The sequence below is a fragment of the Schistocerca cancellata genome, chromosome 2 (genome assembly GCF_023864275.1).
Source record: "Schistocerca cancellata isolate TAMUIC-IGC-003103 chromosome 2, iqSchCanc2.1, whole genome shotgun sequence".
In the NCBI taxonomy this organism is placed as follows: Eukaryota; Metazoa; Arthropoda; class Insecta; order Orthoptera; family Acrididae; genus Schistocerca; species Schistocerca cancellata.
The window spans coordinates 667752633-667772358 of NC_064627.1; the positions used below are offsets into that span (position 1 = coordinate 667752633).

The 19726-nt window shown below is 43.9% G+C and overlaps 1 protein-coding gene across 3 annotated transcripts in view; it reads left to right on the forward strand.

The window, feature by feature from the left end:
* Positions 1 to 19726, forward strand: part of LOC126162380 (lysosomal acid glucosylceramidase-like) — a 518384-nt gene that overhangs the window by 114617 nt on the left and 384041 nt on the right. Inside the window, exons 9-10 of one of the 3 annotated variants that reach the window (XM_049918848.1) lie at positions 866 to 1155; positions 16739 to 16928. The exons of the other annotated variants lie outside the window; for them this stretch is intronic. Coding sequence (XP_049774805.1) covers positions 866 to 1155; positions 16739 to 16856 — 408 coding nt within the window. The 3' untranslated portion in view covers positions 16857 to 16928. Of the gene's footprint in view, positions 1 to 865; positions 1156 to 16738; positions 16929 to 19726 lie in introns of those variants that run through there. 3 annotated transcript variants of the gene reach the window in all.

A 19726-nucleotide genomic window follows, 5' to 3' on the forward strand; every position in this document is an offset into this window, starting at 1 on the left:
TTTTTCGGATGAAACAGGTTTCTATTTACAGCATCATGATGGTCGCATCAGTGTTTGGCGACTTCGCGGTGAACGCACATAGGAAGCGTGTATTCGTCATCGCCATACTGGCGTAACACCCGGCGTGATGGTATGGGGTGCCATTGGTTACATGTCTCGGTCACCTCTTGTTCGCATGAATGGCACTTTGAACAGTGGACGCTACATTTCAGATGTGTTACGACCCGTGGCTCTACCCTTCATTCGATCCCTGCGAAACACTACATTTCAGGAGGATAATGCACGACCACATGTTACAAGTCCTGTAGGGGTCTTTCTGGATACAGAAAATGTTCGGCTGCTTACCTGGCCAGCACATTCAGCAGATCTCTCACCAATTGAAAACGTCTGGTCAATGGGGGCCGAGCAACTGGCTCATCACAATACGCCAGTCACTACTCTTGATGAACTGTGGTATCGTGTTGAAGCTGTATGGGCAGCTGTACTTGTACACGCCATCCAAGCTCTGTTTGACTGAATGCCCAGGCGTATCAAGGCCGTTATTACGGCCAGAGGTGGTTGTTCTGGGTACTGATTTCTCAGGATCTATCCACCCAAATTGCGTGAAAACGTAATCACATGTCAGTTCTAGAATAATTTATTTGTCCAATGAATACCTGTTTATCATCTGCATTTCTTCTTGGTGTAACTATTTTAGTGGCCATTAGTATAATAATGTTACCTGTTCTAGAATATTGCTTTGTGGGACCTATCCTACTTTGCCTTCACTTTCCTGAGAGCTGTACTGTCCTTCCGCGAGTACGAGACTAAGAGATGCAGTCGTGTTTGGCCTCCCTTGTTGAGATGCGTTCTGTGTGCTGCACAGGCGACGAACCACTGGACGTCTGGGTGGGAGGACTGGAACATGGTGGTGAACACTGAGGGCGGCCCCAGCTGGATCGGCAACCCCGCGGACGCGTCCATCGTGTCAAATTCGACGGCGGACGAGTTCTACAAGCAGCCCATGTACTACGCCATCGCCCACTTCTCGCGCTTCGTGCCGCGCGGATCCAGGCGTGTCAGCCTCCAGATGGACGCCGACGCCAACTCCACCGACGTCGAGAGCGTCGCCTTCCTCACGCCTCAGGATGACGTCGTCGTCGTCCTGCAGAACAAGTAAGTCGGAGCTCTCTCCGCAACCTGAGGTCGACTTGTCAAGTGCATACAGTTTCACACTAGTCTGGCTGTGCTTCTTTACTCCCCAACATGTGGCACGTACGGCTGTCGAACTGAGTTGCGGAACTGTTGTCGTTTGATCGCCCCTTATTTTATAACCTCATTTACGCGAGTGTAGAGAATAGTTGTTGGTTGAAAAAATGGTTCAAATGGCTCTGAGCACTATGGGACTTAACATCTGTGGTCATCAGTCCCCTAGAACTTAGAACTACTTAAATTTAACTAACTCAAGGACATCACACACATCCATGACCGATGCAGGATTCGAATCTGCGTTTGCGCGGGATAGCCGTGCGGTCTACGGCGCCTTGCTAGGGCTCGCGCGGCTACCTCCGTCGGAGGTTCGAGTCCTCCCTCGGGCTTGGGTATGTGTGGTGTCGTTAGCGTAAGTTAGTTTAAGTTAGATTAAGTAGTGTGTAAGCCTAGGGGCCGATGACCTTAGCAACCATAGGAACTTACCACAACTTATTAAAATTACTATCGAACCTGCGACCGTAGCGGTCCCGTGGTTCCATATTGAAGCGCCTTGAACCACTCGGCCACACCGGCCGGCAGTTGTTGATTGATTTTTAGATAAACTAACATGGCACATCTGCTTCCTGTGCTATGAGTAGGCCTGTCTTCCAAATTAACATGATTCTCTTCACATCACGATGTAATAGTCACTGATTCGTGGATGGGGAATTGCAAAGTAGTAACAATTTCCGCATGTTGCAGCACTGTTGGAGGGTCTAAAATATAAATGCGAACGTTCGTTTTCCTCTCGGCCAAACCTAAAAATCTGAGCCTTTGCCAGACAAACAGACCCGGATGATCATAGCACTGTTACCAAACTTGGCCTCACAGACTCACAGAGTCACATTACACCACAAAACCACATCCTTCTCAGCACAGATCAATTATGGTGTTGGTTACTCTAGTTGTGGCGATGTTGTGATTCTATCCTGAGTTCTGTATCTTCTGGTCGGCAACAAGGTCATGTCAGTATCTGTTCTTTTTGCGCATCAACTGACACCAGTATCTGACTGTCGGTCAATATCATTATTTCCAGAATTATCCCACCACCCATCGCCCTGTAGCCAATGATGTCACGCGTTTTTTCAAAAACGTTGAGTAACCAATGGCGTGCAAGCTTGGCCTTTCACCCATCGAGTAATTTTAATCCTTTTTAGTTCGATTGCGTGCATACTGTCATTCCTTTGCAGTCTGTACTTCAGGGATAACAGGCACCCACTGATTTCGAGAAACATGCTCTCTCTTTCAGCTCAGTGTTTGCGTATCTGTTATAAGAATTTAACATTTTTTGCCTAAAAAATGTCTCTATGATATGATGCCATAGCATCAGTGTATGCAATGTATGCATACATGTATCAGGTTTGTGTGGAGATGGTGTCAACACCAGCATAAGATTTTACACCAGCCAGTGTAAAATTTTTGTCACCGTGTACACCACAATTATGCAACATATAGACCATAGACACAACTCGCAATGAAGACGCGTTGCTCGCTACTTTGCCTTTGACACACATAGAGGTTACTGCTGGGTGTGTGACAGCTGTGTGCTGTTTCCTGCTAAGTGAAGAACTCCTCCACAGCTGTGCTTGTAGATGAGGACATAGATGTTTGCGTGTCATACTGGACCTGCTGTTGCTCGACTATGCCCAGAAGGAACTGTCTGCAGCCCAAAGAGCTCCAATGTTAGGCCAGAACATTTGCATTATCAAGCAAACAGGAAGAATACTGCTTGACAATAAGTGGTTATTACTGTAACTGTCGGTTGTAAATTAATGATAAGTATACTCTAAGACAAAAAAAAAGATGCATCACGAAGGAATTATATGAATGTGGCAGAAATCGGTTGAAGTTACATACATGTACAGACAAAAATAATTACAATTTCAGAAACATTGGATGATTTATTCAAGAGAAAGAGCTTCTGAAACTGAGCAAGTCAATAATGTGCTGGTACACGCCTGACCCTTACAAAAGCAGTTATTTCGCTTGGCATTGATTGATGGAGTTGTTGGATGTCCTCCTGGGGGATACTGTGCCAAATAATGCCCAACTGGCATGCTAGATCGTCAAAATTCCGTGCTGGTTAGACGGCCCTGCTCATACTGCACCAAAAGTTCTCAACCGGGGGGGAGATTGGCGAACTTGTTGGCCAAGGTAGGCTTTGGGAAGCACGACGATAAGCAGTAGAGACTTTCACTGTGTGAAGGTAGACATTATCTAGCCTAAATGTAAGCCCAAGAAGGACAACAAAACAGGACGTAGAATATTGTCTATGTATTGCTGTGCTGTAAAGGTGCCAAACGTGGCAACCAAAAGAGTCCTGCTATGAAATGAAATGGCACTTTTGACCATCTCTCCTGATTGTGGGGCCGTTTGACTGGTGACAGTCAGGTTGGTATCCCACCACTATATGGGGCGTGTCCAGACATGACTTTGCTGGTCATCAGGGCTCATTTCGTAGTGGGACTCATCACTGAAGACAATTCTACAGCAGTCAGTGAGATTACAGGTCCCTATGACCAGCGCCCCAGACAGCAGTGGAAAATCAACCTGACTGTCTCCACCATATAGCCTGACAGCCAGGAGTGGGTGCCATTTCATTTCATATGAGGATCCCTTTGGTTGCCAACCATGGTACCATTACGGTAAAGTGGTACATCGATGATATTCTTCACCCTGATATGTTGTCCTTTATGGCAAGCCATCCAGGGCTTACATTTCAGCAAGATAATGCCTGCCTGCAGTCTTTGTGCTTGCCAAATTCTACCTTGGCCAGTAAGGTCGCCAGATCTCTCCCCAATTGGTAATGTGCGGATCATTATGAGCAAGGTCCTCCAACCAATTCTGGATTTTAACGACCTAACTTGCCAATTGGACGCAGTTTGGCATGATATGCCTCAGGAAGACATCCAATAACTCTGTCAGTCAATGCCAGGCCGAATAACTGCTTGCATAAGGGCCAGAGGTGGATCAACACGCTATTGACTTGCTCAGTTTGTGAAGCTTTTTCTCTGGAATAAATCATACAATTTTTTTGAAGTTGTACTTGTTCGATGGTACATCCACACATACACTGCACATGTGCAGCTTATACACTATGGGAAGATACTTTGACAGTATAAAATAGTAATGATGTCACAGCAAACTTTAAAATGTCAAATTAATTGCAGCAAATCTGGAAATTGGTAAAGATTGATGGGGTACATGAACGAAAAAACTAAGTACTTTATGCAAATATGTATGTGTCTGCTGTGTAAATACAGAAAAAAGATGTATGCGATGCAAACAATAAGTATTCGCCCAAACAGCACTTGAGCAAGTGCTAATCACAATGTTGCTACAAAGCATGTACTCAAAAGTATTGGAATTATTTATCGATACGCACTGTTGCTCTCAGCCAATAGCTACAGGGCTCATCTGCTCTTTGGGAATTTACTCTCTAGTTTGGTGCTCTGTGGTGACAGGATTAGTGTATGGATCTCGAGAAGACACGTCTTACACCGCCCTCTGTGCGCATCTACATTAAAATATTCGACTGAAATCGCGTTTTCTGCAGGTTTAAGCCTGTTTCGTCATATACACATGGATTTCTATCGAGTCAGTGATTGCTAAACCCAACGACCTTTTCACAGACGTAACATCTACATCTACATCTACATCTACATCTACATCTACATCCATACTCCGCAAGCCACCTGACGGTGTGTGGCGGAGGGTACCTTCAGTACCTCTATCGGTTCTCCCTTCTATTCCAGTCTCGTATTGTTCGTGGAAAGAAGGATTGTCGGTATGCCTCTGTGTGGGCTCTAATCTCTCTGATTTTATCCTCATGGTCTCTTCGCGAGATATACGTAGGAGGGAGCAATATACTGCTTGACTCTTCGGTGAAGGTATGTTCTCGAAACTTCAATAAGAGCCCGTACCAAGCTACTGAGCGTCTCTCCTGCAGAGTCTTCCACTGGAGTTTATCTATCATCTCCGTAACGCTTTCGCGATTACTAAATGATCCTGTAACGAAGCGCGCTGCTCTCCGTTGGATCTTCTCTATGTCTTGTATCAACCCTATCTGGTACGGATCCCACACTGCTGAGCAGTATTCAAGCAGTGGGCGAACAAGCGTACTGTAACCTACTTCCTTTGTTTTCGGATTGCATTTCCTTAGGATTCTTCCAATGAATCTCAGTCTGGCATCTGCTTTACCGACGATCAACATTATATGATCATTCCATTTTAAATCACTCCTAATGCGTACTCCCAGATAATTTATGGTATTAACTGCTTCCAGTTGCTGACCTGCTATTTTGTAGATAAATGATAAAGGATCTATCTTTCTGTATATTCGCAGCACATTACACTTGTCTACATTGAGATTCAATTGCCATTCCCTGCACCATGCGTCAATTCGCTGCAGATCCTCCTGCGTTTCAGTACAATTTTCCATTGTTACAACCTCTCGGTACACCACAGCATCATCTGAAAAAAGCCTCAGTGAACTCCCGATGTCATCCACAAGGTCATTTATGTATATTGTGAATAGCAACGGTCCTATGACACTCCCCTGCGGCACACCTGAAATCACTCTTACTTCGGAAGACTTCACTCCATTGAGAATAACATGCTGCGTCCTGTTATCTAGGAACTCCTCAATCCAATCACACAACTGGTCTGATAGTCCATATGCTCTTACTTTGTTCATTAAACGACTGTGGGGAACTGTATCGAACGCCTTGCGGAAGTCAAGAAACACGGCATCTACCTGGGACCCCGTGTCTATGGCTCTCTGAGTCTCGTGGACGAATAGCGCGAGCTGGGTTTCACATGACCGTCTTTTTCGAAACCCAGCTCCCATCAGATCACCGAAGTGCTGTCAGACTTGGCCAGCACCTGGATGGGTCACCATGCAGGTCTACCGAGTGCTGTTGGCAAGCGAGGTGCACTTAGACCTTGCAGACCTTGTGAGGTCAATTGAGGAGTTACTTGATTGAGAAGTAGCGGCACCGGTCACCACATGGTCCTCTGTATCCGTCCGCAGCTCGTGGTCGTGCGGTAGCGTTCTCGCTACCCGCGCCCGGGTTCCCGGGTTCGATTCCCGGCGGGGTCAGGGATTTTCTCTGCCTCGTGATGACTGGGTGTTGTGTGACGTCCTTAGGTTAGTTAGGTTTAAGTAATTGACCATAGATGTTAAGTCCCATAGTGCTCAGAGCCATTTGAACCTCTGTATCCTCATCCAGTGATGCCTAAGGGCTGAGGATGAGATGGCGGTTGGTCGGTACCAGTGGGCCTTCAAGGCCTCTTCAGTTTTTATGTTTTTGTTTTTCAGCGACTGCTAAAACGTATCGAAGGTGGTGAAAGTGCATACACATGGAAGCCAGCACCACTCAAATGACATTGCTCATGGGTATTGTCATAAAAAAAAGAATATGTTTCTCCTGGAACATTGTGATTAGCTCTTGCTCAAGTGCTGTTTGGGCAGGGACCTGCAAATTAACGTCAGACAGTTAATTATTTACATTGCACGTATCCTTTTTCTACGTTTACACAGTAGGCAGATACACTCACATCCACATAAAGTTATCACTTTCTTTGCAGGTACTTCTGCATTTTTGTGTATCCTACTAATTTTTTACCAATTTCCAGATTTGCTGCCGTTCGACTAACATTTTGCAGATTATCCCATGATGTCATCATTAATTTATACTGTCAAATTATCTTATTGTGGCATATGTTTGACATTTGTGCAGTGTATATGAAGCATAACTGTGGTGTACACACCAGCATTGTTTGTGTGCATGCGTGCTTACAAGTGTGTGTGTGTGTGTGTGTGTGTGTGTGTGTGTGTCTGCGCGCCCATGTCTGCTATTATTGGTTGACAGGGTTGAAAAAATGAAAGGAAATTTATTGTACATATTTATGTAAGTATATATGTCATTAAATTACAACTGAAAATTACAGAAATAGCCATGTATCGTCTAGTCTCGTATATTCCTTGTGATTGCTTGACTGTTCAAATAAACTGTGGCTACTGCGTGTCCTTGTCCACCACTGCATTAGGGGCTGTTTGGGCTGTGGGCGGTTTCTGCTGTGGCTGTGCTACGATATAATAATCTCCATAGGTAAGGAGACATCCAAGTTCTCATCTGTAACAAGCGTAGCTGTGGAGAAGTTTGTCACTTAGCACGAAGCAGCGTATGGCTGTCAATCGCCTGGCAGTAGCCTCTACGTGTCTCAAAGCCTAAATAGCAAGCAATGAGGCTACATTGTGAGGTATGTATTTGGTTAATACATGGCGTAATTGTGGTATAAACGGAGACATAAAATTGTATGCCAGCATAAAACTTTATACTGGCATTGACGCTGTCATGATGGCGACATGACACCTGTATCATGTCATCGCAATGCCATGTGTATACCGCATATGCTGGTGTGACACTTTGAGATCATTCAGATACTACTGGAGACAAAAATTGTTATAACAAGTAGGTGAGCACTGAGCTACAATGGAGAGCATTTAGCTCATAAGGAGTGGGAACCCCTTCATTCTAGACAGCAAAGAAATCACGATGTACATGCAACTGAACTATAAATATTAAAATTGATTGAGGAGTGGGGGGCCAAGCTTGCATGCATTTGGTTCCCTGGGGCCCCTCCGTGTTTTCGCAAAAACGCGTTATGTCGTTCGCTATGGGAAGATATGGGAGGGGTAAATGCCAAGAATAAATGTCATTGCCTGAGAGTCGCATGGTGTCGTCAGAAATTCCAGGAAAAGATCTATTTCTGTTGTCATCACTTTCAGGAGCGGTAACGCCAGAAAACTGCTTACATCAGCGATGATGTCCAGAACATACACTGCCCCTCTACTCCCCTCCTGTCACGACTCTTTGGTTCAGAGTTGCGATGGAAGTCGTCTGCATTACTTTCGAAGGGCCATGAGTGATGATTGTATTTATTGGTTTACTGTATCCCCACACCACAGAACCATTATTTACACAAGACCTGGGTTCATATAAACCTTCTCTTTCTGAGTGGCATCTCCTATTATGTTCCATTAAGAGTTTGTGAGTTCTCTCCGTTGGATCTGTCTGACAGTAAGCAAATTTTTTATGATCGCCCATTCTGATCTGAAGATTGGGTCAAATAATGTGACGTATTGTATATTTTTAACTCATTCTGAACTCCTCAGCGACCTCTACATACTGATGAAGTTACTCTTTCAGAGTCCGTACGTATCACATGCAGGACACCAACTGACACTGTAAATATTTTAAAGTATCGTTTCCTAGCAAGAATTATACTTTGCAAGATTGCTATGGCTGGAGAATTTTTAAAACTGCTCGCACAACTGATCATTATACTAGCTGTGTTTCTGTCATGTAGCTATTAAACAGTTAAAATTAAACACAGCTTTGGCCACTATAGTAGGAATGTTTCGATAACTGTGAACTGTGAGTGAAATTACAAGTATCAGGTGTCATATTGCCTCTAGAAACGACTCATAGCATACAGTCAGATCGTCCATTAATTGATAGTTTTTTTTTATTTTTTACATACAATGGTGCACCTTTTTAAACGATTTTCTTTCAAAATAAAAGTGCATTATAGCTGTCCACTAGGGCTAAAGGTGAGAATAAAGATCATTGAGTTACTTAATTATTTGTATTCTGTTTTTGAGGTTTAATGACGTCGTGGGAAGGAAAACCAAAGAAAAGGACAAAAGCTACAGGAACGGGATTGCAATTGGACGATCGGTAATGAATCTAGAGTGTACTGAACAGCCAGCTGGCATCTATTAGACCAGATACAGCAGTACGAGCACGTGACAGTACTCGGACAGCTATAGTTGCATGTCGAGCAACACTTGGACTGTAAATTCAAATGTATGTGAAATCTTATGGGACTTAACTGCTAAGGTCATCAGTCCCTAAGCTTACACACTACTTAACCTAAATTATCCTGAGGACAAACACACACACCCATGCCCGAGGGAGGACTCGAACTTCCCCCGGGACCAGCCGCACAGTCCATGACTGCAGCGCCTCTAAGGCGCGGCTAATCCCGCGCGGCAACGCTTGGACTATGGGGACGGGCAAGGTCGACTTCAGGAATATCAGCGTTGCGTGCGAATGCTATCGCTTGTAACTAGGCTCTCTAATCCTTAGCTCCTTTACAGCTAGCAGCTAAGAAAGTATGCTACGTGCACTGCAAGCAATATGTAATTAGTGCGGTCTCACATAGGGTTATCCTTTAAATGACACAGATATCCCTGTGGAGATAGAATAATGGTTGAAAACTTTGTTTGTGCTGTGTACGTGTTATAAATATTTCTTATTTTTTCCGTTACAAAATGGTCTTGAAAACTGACGGCTATATAGCCAGTTACTTGGTTTTTAACGAGAAAACATTGGGTTCTCGTAAGCAGGTGACTACAAATGCAACTGTTTAGTTTTTAACAACAGATAAGTTGCTTCTGATATTCGCGACTTTTCTTTACTAAATTTGTCTTGCTCACGGCGCTTTTCGGGAAATAATTCTCATCGTCAATAGTGTTTTCTTTATTAGACCTTTGTGTACAGGATGTTTACAATTCCTATTATAGGCTTTTAGGGGTTGTAGGTAAGGAATCCATGTCCAGAAATGTACAGTTTGGATGTAAAATAAATTTGAGGATCACATAAGTTTCAAATCTCTCGCTTCATTGACTGCACAGAAATTGCGAAGAGAGCTCCGTCGTCAGTCCCCGTTGTAATTATATGTCCTAGCATTCCCGTCCAGCTATAGCAACGGGTGCAGGTAACTGATTCTTTGGAAACTGGGAAGGTTGACCGTGGTGCTCCACGGACGCGCCACGCTATCGACTAGGTAGAGGGCGTCGTTCGCCGCGAAGAAGAGACCCGACGGCGAGTACTCGAAACCTTACACGTCCCACGGTCTCCTGTGCAGCACACGGTCTAGAGCTGTGTGTATACCGTGTAGCGGGATGTTTGAAAGTGATCCGAGTTTGAAGCTTATTTTACATCGAAACCTTACATTTCCAGGAATTAGTTCCTTACCAAAACTTAGTCTACCAAGTCTCCTCTATCACCCTAGAAGCCTGCAACAGGAATTATGAAACGCTGGCATTAAATACGACTTCATATTGCAGCAACCAATGTAGACTGTTTCGTCATCATCTGGCATGCCTGGACCCAGTAATGATAAGAGCAAACAGTTTCTCTGCATGAAATGAGGTGTATAATACTATAATCGTATTATATAATTTTTCACCTAATTTATAGCTCAAACTGGTATGAGCCACTTGTCGATGATTCAATGTAAGGTAAAAATGTAGTGAATTCCGTGGAAGGAAGTGGATCTATAAACACAGGCACAATACACAGGGTGTCTGAGAAGTTCTTGTACCCCTTTTGACCTTATACAATTGGGAAAATAAATCGTTTTATGGTGTCAGTACTTGGAAGCCGACGAAAAGCATTGTTGTCGTTTTATTTTTGTTTTGTTTTTTGTTTCAACTGTGAAACCATGGCTGATGTGAGCAGGCACTTACTGCTGAGGAGCGACTTGTCACGTGTGTGTTGGTGTACGGACGTCTATACACACAGCAAACAATGACGGAGATAATGAGTGCGATTAGAGATCGATTTGGTGAGGCGCCACCTCATATAGCAGTCCCGGTTGATTGGAAGAAGTGTGTCTTTCTTTAGGCAGCGTGAAAGACAGGTGACGTAGTGGATACAAGAAAACCATCTCTCAGTCAAACAGTCTCCAGCGAAATCCCTTCGCTAGAGAGCAGCTGCACATCAAGCACCGATGCCAAAACTGCATGTTCACATTAAAAATACTTGAAAAAAATTCTGACGTTTGTGAATGAATTATCTGACTACAATTTGTAACAGCTAGTTGCATCCTCCTGTGCTCTGTTTCAAAATACCGTGTCTTGTCCAAGAGCGTTATTTTCTGATGAATGTAAGATGTATCGTTACATACACGGGAGGAATATGGTTCTCCGGTTTAACGGAAATTCCCATAGCGTGAAGGATCCGAAGTTTTAGATCAATTTAAAGAAAGTCTTTGGTGAGTAGCACGTAAATATCCCGATCATGCAATACTAGTTGGTGGCGATTGTAACTTACCGCGTATAAACTGGGACGTCTACGGATTCACTGCAGGAGGTACAGAGAGATAGTCTTGCGAAGTACTTTTGAACATTTCTTCAGAAAACTGTCTTGAGCAGCAAGTTCGACAAACCACACGCAATGTAAATATTTTAGACCTTGTAGCTATAAACAGGTCTGATCGTATCGATGACGTCAGTATAGAGACGAGGATTAGTGACGGTGAATGTCATCTTTGCGACTATGGTTACTGAAGTTAACAAATCAGTCAAGGAGGCTAGGAGAGTATTTCTGCTGGAAAGAACAAAAAAAGGAGTTGTTTGCATCTCGCTTAGACAATGAATTGACATCATTTAGTGCCCGTATGGTGTACGTAGAGGAATTATGGGCAAAGTTCAAACGGGTTGTACTCGTGCCCTGGAAAAGTATGTGCGTGGCAGGTGGATTAAGGACGGGAAAAAACCATCATGGTTTAAGAAACAAATTCGGAAAATGCTGTGGAAGCAAAGGCTGTTGCTCTCCTTGTCCACAAATAGAATACTCAAATGACGACAGGCAAAGGTTAGTAGATTTTCGTGCGTACTTAATAGGATCCATGCGCGTTGCGTACAACAACTACTACCGTCATATATTAGTAAAACATCTAGCGGACAACCTGAGAAAATTCTGCTCCAATGTAAAATCAATGCCTAGGAAATGAATGGCAAAGCGCTCAGCCTCGGCTCACATTTCTCTCAGCGCCAGCCCCGCTGTCTCACTGTGTGGAGGGGGAAGATGGGAGCTGCGAACGCGCCACATTTAAAATGCAGTGCATGTGCACTGCATACTGCTTGATTTTGTATTTCACATTTCTCAACAACGCAGGTCGCAAGCAAAAGAAATTTTCAGTATTATTTAATTATTTTTGGCGCGCTGAAGACATAATATAATTCATATGTTGTACAGGCTGCCAGCATTCAGAGAGTCGCAAACAATTTTACTGAGTTTCGCACTCAAGCTGTCACGTAATCGTGACTTACTTAGTTTCATAATTGAAGAAAGATCTTTCACACAAATATGTATGTCGAAATATTGTAGCCCCTTTGCAACCTCATTATGGAGAATTGGAAACTGTACCTGAGGAAAGCAATGTAGTCTTTCAGGAACGTTTTAACGTAAAAAGATTCGTCGTTAAAACTGGAATTACCTTGCAGGTAAATCAGTTACATCCGCACATTACAGGGGCGATTTCAACTGAAACGGCAAACGGTGACCAAAAATGTTCACGAACAGATGTAAAATTTACAGTTTCCTCAAAATCTTTATAAAACTGTCCTTGCAATTTTTCCATGCCTCAATGAATTATTCAAACAGAGCATTTTCTTCAACGCCATTGAGCTTAGGGAATTGGGCTGTCTTTGTGAGAATGCGTCTCTTCTGCATCGCGTTTTTCTTTTTGAATGCATCCCCATTAACTCAAAATAAACTTACTAGCAATGCCTTACAGTGGGCAGTGTGCAGTCAAGTCCACTTAGAACGCGAAACGTGCACTCCATTTCGGATGTTCTAATTCTCGTTCCTGCATTCCTTTTTCCTTCCTAAATGCAGCAATAGCGAATTTTAAATCGAAAAATCGTTCCAGGCATGCTCCTTGACTGAACCAACATACTTTGCAGTGGTATATGAAGTCTCCATACTCTTCATTCAGTTCTACTGAAAACTGTTGGAGCTGTCAATGGAATAATGTGTGTGAGCATTCGTACATTCAATTACTTCAGTGTGCTCCAGGCCTGATCATGTAGTGCAAAGTGCTTTTTTATGTAGAAAACAAAGAATCCCGATCTTTCGTTGTCAATTAAATCTTTAAATTCTTACTACTGCATGGTAATGTGATGTCATTTCTTAGCAAATACACAATACCAATCGTTTGTGCGAATTGAGAATTCTCATCATTCTCTTCTGTCATTCAAATTCATTTTAAAATATTGTGATGGTGGATCGCTTGATTGCCTCTTTTTGTGCTTACGTCCGCTGGAATTGTGAACGTCCTTCATACCACGAACAAATAGTGAAGGTTAAAAGGCGCTGACAGCACAATTCAGCCGTACTCCGATAGTTGTGCCGACCGAAGAATGCTGCACCGCAGTGATGAATGAAATGTCGCTCTGTACCGGGTAGTTCTGAGAAGGACGGAGCAACGCCGACTGACAGGCCAGCTCTTGGTCAACCGGGGGCCCGCACACGCTGCACGCATCAAGTTTGGCATGCCACGGCCGCTCTTGCTCTATGGCACTGGCCCCTTCCCTAGCATGCGTTTGTAGCTAATCTCTCGCACAGCGCAAAGTCTCACGCGATTGGAAAAAGCACAGGTGCCTCCTGTATATAAGAAGACCAAAAGCACAGACCCGAAAAATTACAGACCAATATCCCTAACTTTCGATTGCTACAGAGTCCTTGAACACATTCTCAGTTCGAATTTAATGAATTTTCTTGAGACCGATACCACAAATCAGGACAGTTTTAGAAAGCATCTCTCGTGTGAAACTCAGGTTGCACTTCTCTCCTATGATGTACTGCGAACTATGGATGAAGGGCAACAGGCAGATAACATATTTCTAGATTTCCGAAGAGCATTTGACACGGTACCCCACTGCAGACTGTTTACGAAAGTACGAACATACAGTATAAGTCTCCATATAGGTGAGTGACTCTAAGACTTCTTAAGGAATAGATCTCAGCACGTTGTCATCGATAGTGAGTGTTTTTCGTCACAGACGAAGGTATTTTCAGGAGTGCTCGTCCATGGTGATAAGACAAATAAATGAGTTATCTGGATTAGCAGTTTATTTAATCGTATGGCTAGGGCCCACCGTGAGGCAGACCGTTCGCCGGGTGCCGGCCTTTCAATTTGACGCCACTTCGGCAACCTGCAGTCGATGGGGATGATAGGATGATGAGGAGGACAACACAACACCCAGTCCCTGGGCGGAGAAAATTCCCCGACCCAACCGGGAATGGAACCCGGGCCCAGAGGATTGACAATCCGTCACTCTGACCATTCAGCACCGGGGGCGGACAGCAGTACACAGCTGTGATACTGCTGCTACTGCATCAGTTCAGCGGGCTGTTTAATTGGCTGTGAGCAATCGTGAAACCTAGTACGTGGTGACGTTCATCATGTTCAAAACCTCTTGCAAGATGATAAAATATAAGCTACTGGTGATTTTTCCTTTTTCAAAATGGTTCAAGTGGCTCTGAGCACTATGGGACTTAACATCTGAGATCATCAGTCCCCTAGAACTTAGAACTACTTAAACCTAACTAACCTAAGGACATCACACACATCCATGCCCGAGGCAGTATACGAACCTGCGACCGTAGCGGTTGCGCGGTTCCACACTGAAGCGCCTAGAACCGCTCGGCCAGACCGGCCGGCAAAGTATTGCAATCCTGTCGTTTGTGACATTTCCCTTATCCTGACCGTGTCACAATCAATGAAAAGAGGTTCGTAGTCAGAGGTGAACAATTTTTACTTACAATGGAGTGTAAAAAAACCGGGTTTATTTTTTTGCTTTTTATTGCACCTGCATTTGAGATTGATGTTGGCAGGACGGGAGAGGTCTAACCTGGCGTGAGGTGTTACCCTATGCATCTGTTTCCAGATGATGCACAGTTGGTGGGAAGTGTACAGGCGTGTTTACTCTACGCAACATGGATCTCAAGTTGCAGCAGCATGCGTCAGTTTGATTTTGTGTTCTTCTTGACAAAACTCCATCACGAACATTGGAAATGTTGCAGCAAGCCTATAAAGAGCAAGCCGTAAGGAAAACACAAGTTTTGAGTGGCATATACGATTTCAGGAGGATGAAAATGACCGTGCCGATGCTTCACGCCCCAGAAGGCTATCAACTTCGAAGACTGAAACCAATGTCAACACATTTTGATGTCATGTTGCGGAAAGACCGTCGTTTATCGTTAACAAAGATTGCAGAGATTAGAATGTATCCTATGGAACAGCAAAAGACATTGTATGAAATGTTGTGGGGTACAGAAAATTTGCAGCAAAGTGGGTGCCTTGTGTGATCAGTGACGAACACAAGGCGCACCATGTGATGGCGTGTCAACAAAGGAAGGGAAGCCCTCAGCAAGAACCAGACTTTTTGGACTATGTCATCATATGCAACGAATGCTGATTTCGTAATTATGACCCAGAGACGAAACAGGACAGTTCACAATGGAAACATCATTTCATCATCATCATCATAATTCGTCACATTCGCTGGATTGGACTGCATAAAAAAATTGGACTGTGTAAACATTGGGACTTTGTATGGGCGCTGATGACCTCGGATTTGAGCGTCCCATAAACCAAACATAATCATCACCATCATCATCCCAATAGAAACTTGAAAGTCCATGATCCAAAAAGGCCAAAGTTCAACTAAGTACAGGAAAAACCATGCACCTTGTCTTCTTCGATAAGCAACGCATTGTGTACGATCACGTGGTGAATGAACAACGTACTGTTAATGCCAATTACTATTGTTGAGGGGCCATTAAGGAGGATGGATCCTTTATCAGAATAATGCACCAGCTCGTGACGCGATCAAGACTCAAGAAACAGTCGACAAATTAGGCATTGAGGTGATACCACCTTATTCACCTGACCTAGCACCATGTGACTTCCACCTATTTCCTGCAGTGAAAAAAGAGCTTCAGAATTTTTATTTTCAGAGTGATCGAGATTTAAACAATTAGATTTCGGGTGTATTCAACCGACTATCACAGAGGGGCTTCAGGGAGTATTTTGAACATTGGCTTGAACACTGGAATCGTCGTATAGTGTCCAAGAGAAATTACTTTGTAATGGAATTTGAATGAAGGTGAACAGTGTTTTCCACTAAATAATTCAAAAATGTTTCAAATGGCTCTGAGCACTATGGGACTTAATTTCTATTTATTTATTTTATTTATTTATTGATCAAGGGACCAAATTAAGGAGAAGTCTCCATGGTCATGGAACGAGTCAATACATTAAATTATAACACGATATTAGAAACAGACCTAGACCTTAGAACTACTTAAACCTAACTAACCTAAGGACATCACAAACATCCATGCCCGAGGCAGGATTCGAACGTGCGACCGTAGCGGTCACGCGGTTCCAGACTGTAGCGCCTAGAACCGCTCGGCCACTCTGGCCGGCCACTAAATAATTAATACAGTTGTTTTTTGATACCTCTTCCTATGTGCAGGCCGACCGAAAATTTTTTTGTCAACTGCAATATGGCGGTCTATACAGGCACACTTCAGTTCTGTGCTCAGAGTGCTGTTTCCGGGTACTCTAGAGATCAGTGCCCATTGGTACCTCTGTTTGCGAGGTAGGCTGTGTGCTGACCCCGTTGTTTGTGTGTTGCCAGGCAGGGGACGCGGCGCTCCGTGGTGGTGTCGGACCCCCAGCTGGGAGAGGCGTCGCTGTCGCTGCCCGCCCACTCGATGCACACGCTCGTCTACCAGAGAGCCGGCAACACTGTGTGAAAACCGCTTCTCCACAGCACTCTTGAAACACACTTGTATTACTGATTAAATAAATACACACAGTGAAAAATCCTTTTTTTGTGTTTCTGTGTTGTTCTGCGACATCCAGCAACCCTACTAGTGCATACATGTGACACTTCGAGGTTTATTTATGTATTGTAACACACTGAAGAGCCAAAGAAACTGGTACACTTGCCTAATATCGTGTAGGGCGCCAAAGAGCACGCAGAAGTGGCGCAACACGACGTGACATTGACTCGACTAATGTCTGAAGTAGTGCTGAAGGGAACTGACACCATGCATCCTGCAGGGCTGTCGTTAAATCCGTAAGAGTACGAGGAGTGGAGATCTCTTCTTAACAGCACGTTGTAAGGCATCCCAGATATGCTCAATAATGTTCATGTCTGGGGAGTTTTGTAGCCAGCAGAAGTGTTTAAACTCAGAAGAGTATTCCTGGAGCCACTCTGTAGCTATTCTGGATGTGTCAGGTGTCGCGATGCCCTGCTGGAATTGCCCAAGTCCGTCGGAATGCACAACAGAATGAATAGATGCAGGTGATCAGACAGGATGTTTACGTACGAGTCACATGTCAGAGTCGTATCTAGACGATTCAGAGGTCTAATATCACTCCAACTGCACACTCCCCACACCATTACAGAGTCTCCACCAGCTTGAAGAGTCCCCTGCTGACATGCACGGTCCTTGGATTCATGAGGTTGTCTCCATATCCGTACACGTCCATCCGCTCGAGACAATTTGAAACGAGATTCGTCCGAACAGCAACGTGTTTCCAGTCATCAACGGTCCAGTGTCGGTGTTGAGGGGTCCAGGCGAGGCGTAAAGCTTTATGGCGTGCGGTCATCAGGGGTACACGAGTGGGCCTTCGGTTCCGAAAGCCCATTTCGATGATGTTTCGTTGAATGATTCGCATGCTGATACTTGTTAATGACCCATCATTGTAATCTGCAGCAATTTGCGGAAGGGTTGCCCTTCTGTCACGCTGAACGATTCTCTTCAGTCGCCATTGGTCTCGTTCTTGCACGATATTTTTCTTACCGCAGCAATGTCGGAGATTTGATGTTTTACCGGTTTCCTGCTATTCACGGTACACTCGTGAAATAGCCTTATGGGTAAATCCCCTCTTCATCGCTACCTCGTAGATGCTGTGTCCCATCGCTCTTGATAACCTGCCATTGTAGCAGCAGTAAACGAACTAACAACTGCGCCACACACTTGTTTTATATAGGCGTTGCCGACCGCACCGCCGGATTATCTCCGTTTACGTGTCTGTGTATTTGAATACGCATGCCTATACCAGTTTCTTTGGCGCTTCAGTGTAGACCTGGTTGCAGTTTGGAGAAAGGGAGAGAGAGAGAGAGAGAGAGAGAGAGAGAGAAGCTGGAAGTAAGGGTGATAGGAGAGAAATAGAGGAAGAAGAGCAGTAAAGTGAAATCTGGGGAGACGCTAAGAGCAGAGAATAGGTTGAAATATAGAGCGAACAAGTATTGGGAAGGGATGAGCGAGATAGAGGGAAGGAGGGGAGGGAGGGAGGGAGAGAGAGAAAGAGAGAGAGAGAGAGAGAAAATAAGGAAGAGGGATAGGCTCTATATTGACCAACTGAATCACAATGTAGCGTCGTTGCATTGTAAGACAGAGATTGCGTCTGGGTCATATTTCAGCATTAATGTGGCTTCTACGTGTGCTGTGACTTCGATGATGGGGATTTCTTTCTCAATGCCATTCTCTGTAAATATCAGTGTGAAACAACTACGTACTGAATCAACTAGGAATTACACTAAGTGCCGCTCAGTAACACAATTTTAAAGGATTTAAGTTACAAACAGCCATTCCTAAGGTCTTTAAGAGGAAGTGTTCACACACTTTGGTAGATATTGAATAGTATTTTTGTATGCACTGCAGGCTGCCTTTAGAGTGCGACAGTACTAAGTGTATCGTGCATATACCTGATTGATCTACAGTGAGGAGGATATTGTTTCCTTCTGACTTTTTCGCCATTGTTTCTTATTCTCTAACGACAGACCGGTCATCGTCATGTGCTGTAGTGCTGCATCTAGTTCTTTCAACTGATTGCTTCTTTCTCAGGAAGGACACATAACGTTTAAATTTTTTGAACAGGTATATCTTGATGAAAATTGTTCTCATTCTCAGTAAAAACACAGCCTCTCTTCATAATGTTATGCGTAACGATATAAAATTGGTGAAATCCATTAATAATAAACTTAAAGAAGTTGATGCTTTAATAACTAAGTCTGACAAAGGTTGCTCTTTAGTTATTGCCTACAATTCTGAATATATTTCTAAAACCTTAGATTTTTTTAACGAAAATAATATTTCGGAACTGTATGAGGATCCAGTTCCAGAATTACAAAAAATAGGTCAGGTCAGCCATCAATAGCTCAAAATTTCTAAACAAACCTTTTCAGAAGAAAATGCTTATTAACACGAACCCTCATCCCCTAAAACTACGGTATCAATTTAAAATTCACAAACCTAACCATCCGATACGTCCGATTTCTTTTTTTTTTTGGTCATCAGTCTACTGACTGGTTTGATGCGGCCCGCGACGAATTCCTTTCCTGTGCTAACCTCTTCATCTCAGAGTAGCACTTGCAACCTACGTCCTCAGTTATTTGCTTGACGTATTCTAATCTCTGTCTTCCTCTACAGTTTTTGCCCTCTACAGCTCCCTCTAGTACCATGGAAGTCATTCCCTCATGTCTTAGCAGATGTCCTATCATCCTGTCCCTTCTCCTTATCAGTGTTTTCCACATATTCCTTTCCTCTCCGATTCTGCGTAGAACCTCCTCATTCCTTACCTTATTAGTCCACCTAATTTTCAACATTCGTCT